This window comes from Macrobrachium nipponense, chromosome 19 (assembly GCF_015104395.2).
Source record: "Macrobrachium nipponense isolate FS-2020 chromosome 19, ASM1510439v2, whole genome shotgun sequence".
In the NCBI taxonomy this organism is placed as follows: domain Eukaryota; kingdom Metazoa; phylum Arthropoda; class Malacostraca; order Decapoda; family Palaemonidae; genus Macrobrachium; species Macrobrachium nipponense.
Window position 1 is genome coordinate 25,807,209 of NC_061088.1, and position 13,772 is coordinate 25,820,980.

At 40.7% G+C, this 13,772-nt stretch overlaps 2 protein-coding genes across 5 annotated transcripts in view; both read left to right on the forward strand.

The window, feature by feature from the left end:
• LOC135215293 (adipolin-like) overlaps nucleotides 1–2,927 on the forward strand; it is a 47,674-nt gene extending 44,747 nt beyond the window's left edge. For all 3 annotated transcript variants that reach the window (XM_064249845.1, XM_064249861.1, XM_064249853.1), the window contains exon 7: nucleotides 1–2,927. This exon is cut by the window's left edge and continues 164 nt beyond it. The gene's annotated coding sequence lies outside the window, so the exon portion shown is untranslated.
• Nucleotides 2,928–5,551: 2,624 nt separating this feature from the next.
• Nucleotides 5,552–13,772, forward strand: part of LOC135215309 (RPA-interacting protein A-like) — a 101,327-nt gene continuing 93,106 nt past the window's right edge. For both annotated transcript variants that reach the window (XM_064249872.1, XM_064249877.1), the window contains exon 1: nucleotides 5,552–5,765. In XM_064249872.1, coding sequence (XP_064105942.1) covers nucleotides 5,661–5,765 — 105 coding nt within the window. In that variant the 5' untranslated portion in view covers nucleotides 5,552–5,660. The remainder of the gene's footprint in view (nucleotides 5,766–13,772) is intronic.

The window sequence follows — 13,772 nt, forward strand, 5'->3', positions numbered from 1 at the left end:
AACGATAAGGTTCCGCGATAGACGATGCATGAAGCTTTCAGCCTTTTCGGAAGGAGAAGGAAATGGAGCATTGCTGTATTGTAAAAAAAAAAATTATTATCCGATGAAGGTGTCATCAGAATAAGATTTAGGCTAAAACATATAATTCTTTTTCGAGTCGGTGTTCGTGTGGAACTAGCTAAAAGAGCCATTCATTTTGATAACATATCTTGTATAATGAGCACAATGTCACGATCACCATTGGAGTGAGTGGAAATTGGAAAAGTAATATTTAATTGCAACCTGACAATCAGAAAACGATACTTATGTTGATCAAATAGTTTTTCAACGAACTAAGACAGCCTTGACGCTAAGAAGTAGAATACAGAAAAAAAAAATTGTAAACACAATAAGTCTTCAAGTTGTCTGATGACATCCAAAACTGTCTCAAAGATCTGGGCAATGGCTGTGACAAAGGTAATGATACGAGAAGCAAAACTTTACGCAGCACTATGACCTGAGATTTACTTGTCTTAATTTAATTGTAGGTTAAGCGTTTTACGTTCAGTGGGGGCGCCCAAGAATCTGTTTTCGAAATCGGATCGAGTTTGGTCCCTGGAAAAAAAAAAAATAAAAAAAAAAAAATTAGTGCCTTCGTTGAGGGTTCAGCTTTCCTCGTCTGTCGATGACGTCATCGCAACTTTTTTTTTTTCCTGTAAATATTTATTTTGACATCGGACGGCTGAAACCGGAAGCTTTGTATAAGCGTAATCAGATTTATGTAGGTATACGCAGATGATGAAATGTAATTTTAAACACAACTTTGTGTATAATTTTAATAATGTCATCAAGTTTTGTTTTGTCTGGAAAAAAACAAATAAAAAAACACGCAACTAACGCAAAGAAATCTTTTACAAAACAAAATAACCAATCTTCATTTCCACTGCAACCATGATTTCAGTCGCCTCCGTTATTTGACGAGAAATCTACGTAATTCGTTCTTCATTAACTTCCCCCCTGATTTTGTTCCTATTTAAATGTAACTTCGAGAAAAAGGAGCTGGGCTAGTCGCTACCAAGACTAGTTACTGGGACATTGTTATATTGACCCATTGCTACTTCTGCATCACTAAGTTCTGTTGCTGGTTTCCAAGTGTGACCCTCACTGTTGAAATATGTGTGACCCTCAGTTTTTTAATTTTCCTTATCAGAATAGATGTAAAATCCAATCGCTCTCATCCGTCACATGTACGTGAAAGTCAAGGATGTGCTTATAAAATTCTAACTTTTCGGTTTGTGAATTTTAACTCACCTGGCCAGCTCTCACTTTCTTTTAGACGCCTTTCACGTTCTGTGAAGTTAAACAACGAGTCTGATCAGTACTTACATTGGTAACCACATAATATTGAAGTCCTCTGTCACCTATGCCACCAGGACCATCTATGGAGGCAATGGCATATAGCCATCAACGTCTTTTATACAAGTCTAGGCACAGAAGAGAAGTCTGGTCACTCTTTCCCTTTTCATTGTCGATTATTGTCGGTCGTTCCTCTCTGGTGAATCAGTTTGACAGTTGGCCAACTGATTCTGTTCTATCCGTCTTAAGTGATTATAGAACGTGGCGTCCCATATGTAGTATAGCCTAATCTGTTTTGACTTATTTTGGGGGACGGTGAGTGGTTCTGAGAATCTCGTTGGAACACTGGAGGAGCTTGAGAGTAGATCAGAAGCCCACTCAGACAAAATCTCCAAAAAGCTCCTGCTCCTTTTTCATAATCGACCCATGTACCCTTTATACCAGTGGTTCTTAACCATTTTGGCGCATGCACCCTTCCGTTATTCGTCAATAATGTCATTCCACCCCTCTCCCCCTTTTCCAAAATTGTCTCCTTCAAATGGTGCATTCCAAATAATAGGCCTATGATACTAAAAATCCTTGGTCACAATTCCCCCCCCTCCCCCCTTGAAACTGAAATTTCCTCCTAGGGGGGAATTCCCCCCTGGTTGAGAACCACTGCGTTATATCCATAAAGGACGGTATAACCATTAACGCTATGCACAATTATTGTTTGTACAGAATTTACTCTTGCTTTCATCTTGTCTGTGCCCTTATTCATTTGTTTTGTTTTGCCTTCATTTTGTATCATGGATTTTCTTGTACTTTTCGTTTTAAAGATTGTCTGGTGTTAACAGGCATTTGTAACATTTTCTCTCTAATTTTCCATTGTTCATTACCCTGCAGACATCATTTTTGTACATTTTAGAATTAATGTATGTCTGTGAAAATTTAGAAATACTTTACAGTTTTTCAAGCATTCGCCTCATTTATTTAAAAAGTGCTGTTTGTTCCCGCATACCTGTATAAAAAGCATACCTGTATAATGAAGTTTCCTTATTTTTCTTTGTAGTAAATAACTCCGTGTTATCATGATCTTGGCTAAGGACTAATCATGTTTCCTTAGCTCCATATTTTGAAAAGAATATATATTGCCACAAATTAATCATATACCGCATGAAAACAAGAGTAGGAACTTCTAACACAAATATAAAGTTTACTCATATTCATTATTTTGGTGCATCACATTTATTGTCTATACTTTTTTAAGTATTCATAGAGTTTATAATGTCTTTTCGTTGTAAGTTGTGTATGTATTGTAATGAGTGATAATGCTATTTTAGGTTTTTAAGGGATTCGAATTATTTAAACTATATCGCCGAGCGTGGTAACATAAGGAATGTAAAAGTTGATGATTATATACTGTTGATGTCGCTAAGGTATTCTAAATAACTTTGATTATAATAGCTTCTTTTTATTTACATTCCATAGACGATGCGTCTGCTGAAAGTACAATGTAAGTTACTGTGTAAGTTACTATGATTCTGTTCTTTATTGTGTCATTTTCTCACTTAAGGTAGCTTTATGTGTAAATAAAATGTTATATTAATGTTCGAAGTATTTCTTTTATTGCCTCTGAGATTTGATCTAGGGCACTGACCTGGGAAGTTGGGCAGCTCCCTTAGTGGGCAATTTTTATCCTGAGATTTTGTTCATTTCAATTGTCTATGACCACAGTGTCACTAACTTTGTCTGAGATTATCTCAGACAACTTTTTAAATGACTACAATGTCTTCACCCCTGACATTTATCCATGCAATTGGTTAGGTGTAGACAGTGTTTACTTCTGAGATTTATCCCAGAGGTAAAGACCGTGTCTTTACTCAGATATCTTGAGATTTTACTCAGGCTACTGCCAAAATGGGTATTGTGTCTTCAACTCTTCAAATTTTTCCCCAGACAGCTGCCTAAGTGCGTGTGGTTTCCAAAGGATTCCTCCCCGTATAGGGTAGTGCCATAAGTGTACCTCACGCTCTGTTCTGCAGGCAATACTTAAGGTTCTTTGCAGCGTCCCTTTGGGCCCTAGCTGCGACCCTTTTCATTCCTTTCACTGTACCTAAACTCATATCCTCCCTGTTCCATCTTACTATCCACCCTCTCCTAAAAATTGTTTCGTAGTGTAACTGTGACGTTTTCCTCCTGTTACACATTTAGAACCTGTACTCTCAATTTCCTATTGCCGCCGAATGACCTCATAGGTCCCAGAGCTGCTTGGCATCATGCCTATATCTCATATTCCGGAAGGGGTCCGTACAGGTACAAGTTGGTTTGATTTTCATAATTTGAGGTTTGTAAGAGAGTATAGGCGCACCATATCACACTGGTTCAGTGACTGTGAAATAAGACTAAGGAATTACATAAACGACTTGAAAGAGAATGAAGTAAGTGGAATGCGTTGAAACCTTTTCAGTTCTTCAGATATCGTAACTATAGAAAGTCCAGACTTTAAATATGTAAAGCGGGTTGTCAAGGTCTGGATCAATTGGGATTCATTGCTTGCATATTTGTATATATATGTATTATCAGAGAGAATATTGGTCGCCATGAAGCTACAGTTGCCTCAAGGCATTGTCACATAAGCCACATGTCAAATAACTGCTGCAAAGATTAGTTGAAACAGCTTGTATGGAACTTTATATAAGTAAAATTCTCGTCTACGTCTTAAGTAAGCTTTAAAATTGGCCTCGTCTATATTTGTAACATTTCTTATAATATATATTGTTATCATGTTATCATTTATGTCCCCTCGTGATAGGAATCGAAGGGAAGTTATCAAATCTACGATACCTGTCTTCGCCTTCTCTCTTGATCTCATTGCTAGGATATTTTTTAAGCAATCCAAGGATCATTTCAGTCATTTGCTTGATGAGGGAAAAATCCATCCTCCTATCGGGCAACCGCGGGACCTAGACCTTACAGTTGATGGGCCCATGACTGTCTACAGAGAAAAGAACGTAAATAATAAAACTGCAAAGTCCATTTTATTTTTTATTCTGCGAATGAGAACCTGCGTTTTCACCTCACTGAGGATTCGAAACTTGCTTGTCATTGTTTGAACTGGGACATTCCTAATAAGAGTGTAACACCTGCTCGAAACGGTGCCAAGGTGACGATCAGCCCATCCCTAATTTAGGCAAAATTACGCGCTGAGTTAGCAAAGTTTACTCGTTTAGTTACATTTGTTAACATGTATGCTCACCAGTGTCGATATATATATATATATATATATATATATATATATATATATATATATATATATGTGTGTGTGGTGTGTGTGTGTGTGTGTGTGTGTGTGTGTGTGTTTACACATACAAACACATATATATAAATGTGTATATTTGTATGAATATATATATAATATATATATATATATATATATATATAGATATATATATATATATATATATATATATATATATATATATATAGATATATAGTATATATAATATATTATATATATATATATATATATATAGTATATATAGAGAGAGAGAGAGAGAGAGAGAGAGAGAGAGAGAGAGAGAGAGAGAGAGAGAGAGAGATATGTAAACGTGAAGTGAGGGAAATCATGTATAACTACAGGTCTATGAAAAGTTTTTCTTTAACAGAATAAAAAGGAACACATTGAAAGTTTCCCAAAAGAAACAGAAAACAAGAGAAACTGTTGTTGTACCCATCCTGAAATAGAACTTTAAATTCACATAAGGGATACATTAAGAGGAAAAGACCGCATCAGCTTTACTCCTAAAGCAGAAAGCAAAGCATACCGACAAATAAAATGACAAATGATCGTAAAGTTAGAGTCATGTGCCAACATATCCACGTTTCCAAAAATATGAGAGAGTTAGGCATAAAGATATCGGGTCCAGCTATAAAGTCCCAATATTTCATAACCTCAGTTTTATTTAAAATGAGGCACTCGTCAACCAAATCTTTCATGGAAATATAAGCGCATGAAGCTATCGGGGTTTTTGCGGAATCTATCGTACATAAGAGCTAGCAAACAGATTGCTATCGTTCTCGATCAGAAATCACTTAAACCAGTCACAATTAAGTTTTTCCAAAGAGAAAGTGAATTACGTATATTTGAGCATTTAAAATATTTTCCATAAGAAATAAGATTAACGTCAATGGTATTTCCCTCTGTTTTCAAGAATATTTTAAACGACCCGTTTGTACGCTAGTGGAAATGAGCTAGCTTCGAAAGACTCAGACGAAGGAAGAAGAGATAAGCTCGAATCGCACTGTAAATATTGTTTGTTTATTTAGCAACTGCCTTCACTGTCATGGAGTCTAGCCCTAAGAATTTGTTGGAGAAGAGGATGATGCACAAGAGGCTCTATAAGAATGCGAGAGGGCGAGCTCCACCGTGGAAGGAAGCTTATCGACAGGTAAGCTGTACCCTAGACTAGGGCCAATACGCTTACGTTAGGCTAAGGAGCGAGGGTATGATACCCTGACGAAGGATGAGGCCAGGTCCTGGGAGTCAGAAATGGTTTTAGTGGGCATACAAACTTAGTCAAGTTGAACCAAGAAGGACTCCATGGAGTGTTAAGCCATGGACCATCTTAGGCTATTGCTAACCTTAGAGTAGGAGAAATTTGGGTGATCCTACAGTGTAGGGGTCCAAATTCACTGCATTACGTTAAGTAATAAAATACGAGCAGTTTATCTACTTACAGAAGCAGAGATTGTAGAAAAAAAAAAAAACAGGGAATACTACCTACCTAAAGGGGGGAAAATAGGTAAAAACAAAAACATGTCTTAGTGGACATGAGCCCATAAAACATTTAAGTATTTCTAAAGAACTCTGCAAGGACTGTAACCGCGACTACGAGATCCACTAGGGATTAGGGCGTCCAATGTATTTCGCTGTGTTTAGGTAGTACTGGCCCCTGGGGGTTAATTGCAGTTGACCGCCCAAAAATAACGGTAAATTCTTAATAAGCAACCCGAATGCTTTAGGAAACTGTAATTTCCAAAGAAATACTCGACGCAGATTTAGGTATTAGCGATTAAGATTTAAACATTTAATAAAACATAGGTAAATCATCTTCTGTAAGCAGATTAGCTAACTGCTTGTAATTTTTTTCATGTCAAAAAGTGGCTTGGCTTCAGTTCGCTGATCTGTCAAAAGAAGGATTTGAAAGTAGGAAAGAAAACTTTAACACGCACAAGGGAGCAGTGATGTTGGACCTCTGAACTGTAGGATTACCATTGTTTTTAAGTTGCCCCATAAATTTTTGGACGTTCTCTCTGTATTGTACTTGCAAGATGTTAGACTTAGGTATAGTAGTAAGATGTGCAGTTTTTTCCTGTGATCAACTATCTGGTCGCTGGGATACCCTAGTGATTAGTGTCGTGACACTAGGCTAGTTACAGCTGCTGCAGGGGATGGGGGAACACAGCTGATGTTTGCCTGAACTTCTTTGTAAGTGACTGAACCACAGCCGAATGGCTGATTTTCTGTCTGCTTATGCTTCGAGCAGGGTGACTGAATTTTGAAAATTGAAATAAGGGACACCTAAATTGGAGAGGTAGTAGAACAATATAGGGTAAAACATCACAGCAGGCCAAACAGGCCACCTACAATGGAACGCTTGCCACCCTCCGAAAAAGTACATTATAACGCGTCCTGACACCGGAGATGGGCATCAGTTGCGACTTGTTGTTGGTGAGAAACGGAGCTAAAGACCTCTACTCTCCTTTCGAAGTAAGTATTTTCTCCAAAGTTAGAAATTAAGGCCAAATTTTAAGATTTAAACAGAGGGTACTGAAAATGGCGCCCACGGCAGTGGAAATCTCACCAAAACGCTTTAGAAATTTTTACTTACAACTAAAAATGTTTCGAAGATTGACGCCATCTCGATGTTTACGGAGTCGCTTGTGTCAACAAACTTTCCATTTCCTGTGATAAATCCGTACACCACTTGTACCCACAGACGCTGGAGCACTTTTATCACAACAATCGAAACACGATTTCTCACCAACAACAAGCCAGGAGTAAACAGCTGTTTTGGTAGAAGATGACGAGAAGCGTGCTCTTAGCTAATTTTTAAATAAGTAGTAAAACATCAATATTTTACATATTTATGATGATTAATTTGAAAATATTCGTTATTGAAAAAGTAACTCGACTCTGACTCAAATTTAAGTAATTATTTTTCTGAATTAGAACGTTCTTTTAAGTTCTGTATTATGACGTCACGACATCTTGACTTTCGTACCTATTGTAAATAATTGCTATACTCAACTGTCATTGCAGAACAGTTTACCAGTTATTCATGCAGATTGTTATCAGCTATACATGTAATTGTTATAATCGTAATGCGCATATATATCTTTATTATTTACTTTTTGGATATATGAAGATGTTTTACTGCTGGATTATCGCCGTAGTGTGACGCAATCGTTTTCGGTCCATGGGCCTCTGTCTGTTTTCGCACCATAAGAAATTATGGGGCCTAATTTGCAATGACCAGAAAGTCGTTAAAAGAGAAAGTTAGTATTGAGGGGCATATGTTTTGACTGAGAAAAATACAAATTTATTCAATAGCTAGCTTGTAAAAAAATACTTGGTTATAAAAAACTTGATTGACAACTAAGCAGCATGTCAACTATGGGTTTCAGAGACAGTGCAAGCACGTTTTTGGGCAATACCTATTTCTGTAACGAACACTCGTAACAGAACGAGATTTGCTATAGTGCATTACACCCAGTGCCGTAATTTATAAGGGTTTCGTGAATCACTAATCGTAAAGAATAACGACACTTGTCCTTGTACCAAGAGACAAAAACTCCATTATGCAGAAATGGATACGAACACGTGTATAAAGCTCCACCTACCCTCTCCCCACCCCACCCCCCCCCCCCCCCCCTCCACCGCCATCCCTTTTCTTCTCGTTCTCCGCCTTCCTTTCCTCTCTCTCTCTCTCTCTCTCGTCTCTCTCTCTATCTCTCTCTCTCTCTCTCTCTCTCGTTGCCATTCGGTATGTGTTGACCCTCCAAACTGGGATAAGGACTACACACAAAAACGTTGAAATTGGTGAAATTAGGCTATGTATTGGAAGTATATATACATAAATATTAAAGCAATTTTATCATTATTGCATTACTATGACAACTAGAATTCATGGAAACAGTTTATAATAATGGAACGGCGTATGTGTGAAGCCTCCACTAATGTGGCAACGATGATTTTGCCATTCTTAGCATGCAAACATTAAAGCATGCAAACATTAAAGGTTACATTTATTTCTGGCATACGATTATTAAAGAAATTCAAAATACTAATAAAGACTGTAATCAATGAAAAGTGCTAGCAAAAACAAAAAAGCAAAAAAAAAAAAACGTAGTCGTTTCCTCTGCACTTTTCCGTATTCGTTCCTCTATGGTTTTCCGGCAGCCAGATGTACGAAAACGTTAGAAACATTTGATTTTATCTACTTTAGAAATATCTGTAATTTTTCGGGGTAATTTGGTTGTAAAAAAGGGATAATATACATGAATTAAATCAAAATTTTTAAATAAAGTAAATTTAAACTAAATAACGAGTAAAGTAAACAGTTTAGGGAATAAAACTTTGCGGTTTCGTCGTCTGTCGTCGTCTGCTGTTCGTAATTGTGTTTATGGCGCGCGCGCTTAGAAACCAGGAACAGCAACGGGTTTAAAGTGCAATGTGGAGTGAACTGAGACCAAAATGTGTATAATAACAATCAAATAAGCACTGTGGAGTTTCAGTTGTGATGGCAGTAAGGATAAAAACCGCCGATTACAAGGTAAGAATGAATTCAGTTCAAACCATAACCCCGGGAATAACAAGTTTCATACTTTCACTAATATAGGCAACAAAATGATGTTTTATTGTGCTGATTACAACTGCAATCTTGAGTAAGATCAATAAACGTTACATACATACGCTAACATTGTTCAAATGAGTGCTGGGAAGGCTGGGGAAAGATGGTGGCTGCCACTGATGAGAACCGTCCATGCAAAACGTAGCCGCCATATTGGATTTCAAAACTGCCTTGAAAACATATTTTACGAAGAGCTCACATGCTTATTTTAGTTCGTATGGGGCTTTCATATATCACAATATGTTGACGAAACTTCAGTCTTTTAAATGGTATGCTTAGAGTTGCAATTGTATTCATGTTTCACCAATTAAATATCGAGTGAATAAGACCCGTCCACCGTGATGAGGGTTGGCCTGTCGTGATATTCTACCCTATATATAGGTATATGTGTGTATGTGTGTCACACCTTTTCTGCCTCTGTAGAATTTTTTGCTATAGGAATAATGATCTTATTCCTAACACTGCTCCAGCTGAAGCTGCTTGTTTATTTGATTTGTGCTGCTGCTGATCTGTGCTGTCGCACATCACTCAGTTCACTGTGTGTACTAATTCTAAAATTTTTCTAAGATATTTTGCAGTATGCTCCGCTTTTGTTGTTGTTTTGGGGGATGAGCCATTGCTTTAAATGTTATTTTGCCACTGGTCTAAAAGTACATTCTCGCTTCACTTTTTTTTAGTTGCACTTTTTGTCGTACATGCTGCCTTATGTTTGAAAAATCAAATACCAAGACAGATTTGTTAGTTCTCACTTGGCCCACTGCACTGTTGCCAATTTTGGGTGGCCACCTTTACCCTGTATTTTGTAAAATTTCACTAGTATATTGTAATTTTTTTCAAATATTGAAAATACGACAAAAGCTGTCCCGGAGAGGGTCGAAATGGGACACGGGACAAATGTCATAATATGGGAGAATCCCTGGCTTGGAGGGATGGGGGAGGTGTCCATTATAGGAGAAGCTCTAGTGGATAATGTTAGTTTCTGGTCTGAACTCCAATTCCACAAGAAGATTCATTAAAAGCCAGTGAAAATGTGCCAGAAAAACCATTGTTCATATGTGGAACACACCTTCCGTTTTAACAATAGGATAAATTTCTAGCGCTAGCTGGAAACCGGTAAAAACAATAAAAGATTGTAGAAAAAAAAAAAAAAAAAAAGGAGTCTGTGACATCTGGCAACTTCTGCATATATGCGGTGGATGTTTAGTCTTCAACCAAGCTCGGAACCCTGTGATATGCCAGTCTTTCTTTTACCACCTTGGAGACCGGAGTTTCGCTTCGCTCTCCTTTTCCAAGCTGGTTTATTTTTTTTCATTGTAGCCTGTGCTTTATTTCTTTTTACTCAGCCTAGAAGTTCTGTGGACGTCAACGTGTTGGACAAGCCTTCTTTTTTGCCGTGTTGAACTTCCTTGGGACAGATGCTCCCCCAGGGGCTAGTACTAAACACGGCGAAATACGCTTGACCACCCAGGGTCTAGTGCCAAACTGTGAAATCATGAAAACGTGTTGGTCATATGGAATTGGAGTTTGGACGGGAACAAACTTTTACTGCTCTTGTAGTTTGCAGGACAATGGGAGCAGACTCAAGCACTAGGCTACCTCTGCACAGAATTGGAGTTCTTGGCCAGGTTAGGGTATGGCACCCCAACCGGGTTAGGAAGCTAAGGTTTGGCTAGGTCACTCTCTATCATCCCCCGAATCTCCCCGACAAGGTTAGGGCATGGTGTCCTGAGGTAGGGTAGGTAAAGGTAAGTTTGAGTAAGTCATACTTCCTCTAAAATGCTTACTAGGCCTACAGCACCCCTGACCCCTCACTCTGCTTATGCTCTTCTGACCATTATGTTTAGAGTAAATCACTTATTATGGTGTTAACCAACTTTGTAAACAGGCTGTAATATTTCTCTTTGAAATTTGTGCACGTCTAAAAGTATGTTATAAAGAAAGAGAACATCTGAATGCCAAATATGGTGATATACTATCCAGTATATCTAAACCTTAACCATCCTAATTAACCTTTGTTCCGACACGGCATACAAACCTTTGGTCCTTTTACAATAGGAAGGTACTAGCAGCAGCTGGATAGGTCGTAAGCTTTCGAACAAGGGGTTCGGTAGTTAACTGCTTGTCCGACAGGCGCGCGCGCGCGACTGGGAGGTAAACAAATCACTTTTGCTTTCGGCCTGCTGGCGTGTGGACGTGTATCATCGCTCTCTGCCCGCTTCATCGTCGTTTGCTTTCGCATGATTGTGTTTTCTTTTTCTATGTATCTAGTGAAACTGAATTGTAAGTACAATCATTTCATTGAATTCAATTGTGAATTAAAGGATCTTGGTTTCACAACGCCCTCCGATTACCCGAGTCCGCCGGGGACTGAAGGGCGTAATTGTGGGAATTCATTTTCCCAGAATGATCCTCGTATTGTGTATGCTCGGTGCCGAGGGAGGGCGCGCTCGCTCCGAGCGTATATTGGGTTGGAAATGTGTAGATGAAAATCGTAAGTAAGTGCTCTTTTCATTTATATTTTTTTGACCTGTATGCCCGTTGCCGAACGAATGCGCTCGGCACGGAAACTTATTCAGTATGAAAGTGGAATCGCAAGTACAGTATTCTTTTTCATTTTCATATATTATTTTTTTATTGTAGCAATACTCATTTTGGATCAGGTTCCGAGCTTACCCGGAGATTGATCCTTCCCCCTTTTTATTTTGAATGAAGTGAAATCGCAGTGCAGTTCTTTTTCATTTTCATTTTTTCTTATTGAGATTGCATTGTTGACTGGGATCAATGTTCCGCTATTCACGGGAATTGATCCTTCCCTTTTTATTTGTATGAAGTGAAATCGCAAGCGCAGTAGATCTTTTCATTTTCATATATTGGTTGATTGCATCAATTCTTTATGGATCAAGGTTTCCAGAAACCTTGATCCCATAAAGGTAAGGAATGAAACCTTTCACCCTTGCGCTCGGTACCGAGGGCGCAAACTGCGCTCGATCCGAGCCCTTATTCATTGTGAAGTGAATCGTTTTGCAAGATGCATTTTCATTTTGTTTCCTTATTATTGATTGCATCAATATTATTTGGTTCAAGTTTCCGCTCAGTCAGGGAATTGATCCTTATGCCTTGTATTCGTGCCGATGGCACGATTGCTCTAGGGCTCTTATATTGTTGTTGGGTACATGGGTACTGTGCGGGGGTGGGGAACGAGACCCCCCCACGCTCAGTTCCCACAGATGGCTCTTCCCCTTGGGGGGGGGGAGGTTATCGGCGTTCTTCTCCTCGCCCGATCCGTCGAGCGCGGGGGAGGGCGCTCGGTGCCCGATGTACAATTGTATTAGGGGTCTTCCACTCGTTCGGGAGGGATCAAACCCCCGCACGAGGGGATTTCCCCCCCATTAAATCGTACTACTATTATTTCCCCGCAGGTGCTACTGCCACGAGCGTGGACCTTGGTGAGGTATGGGCGTCCTTCCAATTGCAGGGCGTTGCTGGTGTCCAGGGGCTGCGGTTCTATGTCTGGGCCTACTGCGGTCACCCATGGAGTGGTGACCACGCAACCAGGTGACGCGCCCCTCCTCACCTGGTTTACTCGCCTCACGTGGTAACAGTCTTGCCTACAGCCGCTGTGAAGTGCCGTTCGCCGTACCGAGAGGGGGGCGTGCCGCCGCCGCTCGTGGTTGCCGCGCTGCAGCGACCACACTTCCGCTGCCCTAGAGCTCGCCCCTGGACCTGCCGCCGGTACCAGGATGTTGCTGGCTGCTGCTCCACTTCCTGTGTTTCCGGTGCTGCCTGCCGTACCTGCCGATTCTGGGCTGACTGTCCATGCAGTTGCTGCGCTGGCTGTCCCTGCCGTTGCTGCGCTGGCTGTTCCTGCCGTTGCTGCGCTGGCTGTCCCTACCGATGCTGTGCTGGCCGTGCCTGCTGTTCCTGAGATGCCCATACCTGCTGATGTCGTCCCTGTTCGTCGGTGGTACTACCCCAGACTTTGGTCTGTCTGTACAGGTGCGTCCGAGGGCCCTGTGGCTTCGGCTACAGCAGCCCCGGCTCCGCCCTGGATAGCAGATCTTACGTCTGTCCTGAGGAAGCTGACGAAGAAGAAGGAGGAAGGAGGTGTCGTAGTCGTCGTCTTCATCTTCTTCATCGTCGTCGGCCGCCGCCTCTTCCCCTTCGACTTCTAAGGCTTTACAGCCGAGGAAGAAGAAGGTCGCCTCCTCCCTCCTAAGAAGCTTCCTCGGGAGCTTTTCTCGGGACCCGTCCTCACCTCGGTGGGACGGGAGGGTTCCTTCTGCTGTCCTCCTGCTCCTTCCGGGCCTTAGGGAGCGGGGCCCGTCTCTTCTTCCGCAAGGAAGAAGACTACGGGGACCAGAGGGGTACCGGCTAACACCCGGGTACTTCCCTGCGCCTGGTGTCAGTGGTTCTGCCACTGCATCAGGGTCCGTCTCGGCCTCTCGTTCGCGGGAGGTACCGAGTGTACGGTCGCCTACCAGCGACCGTGCAGCCAGGAACCAGACCTCTGAGTCCGCTCAGCGTCAGGTTCACGGGCACGGG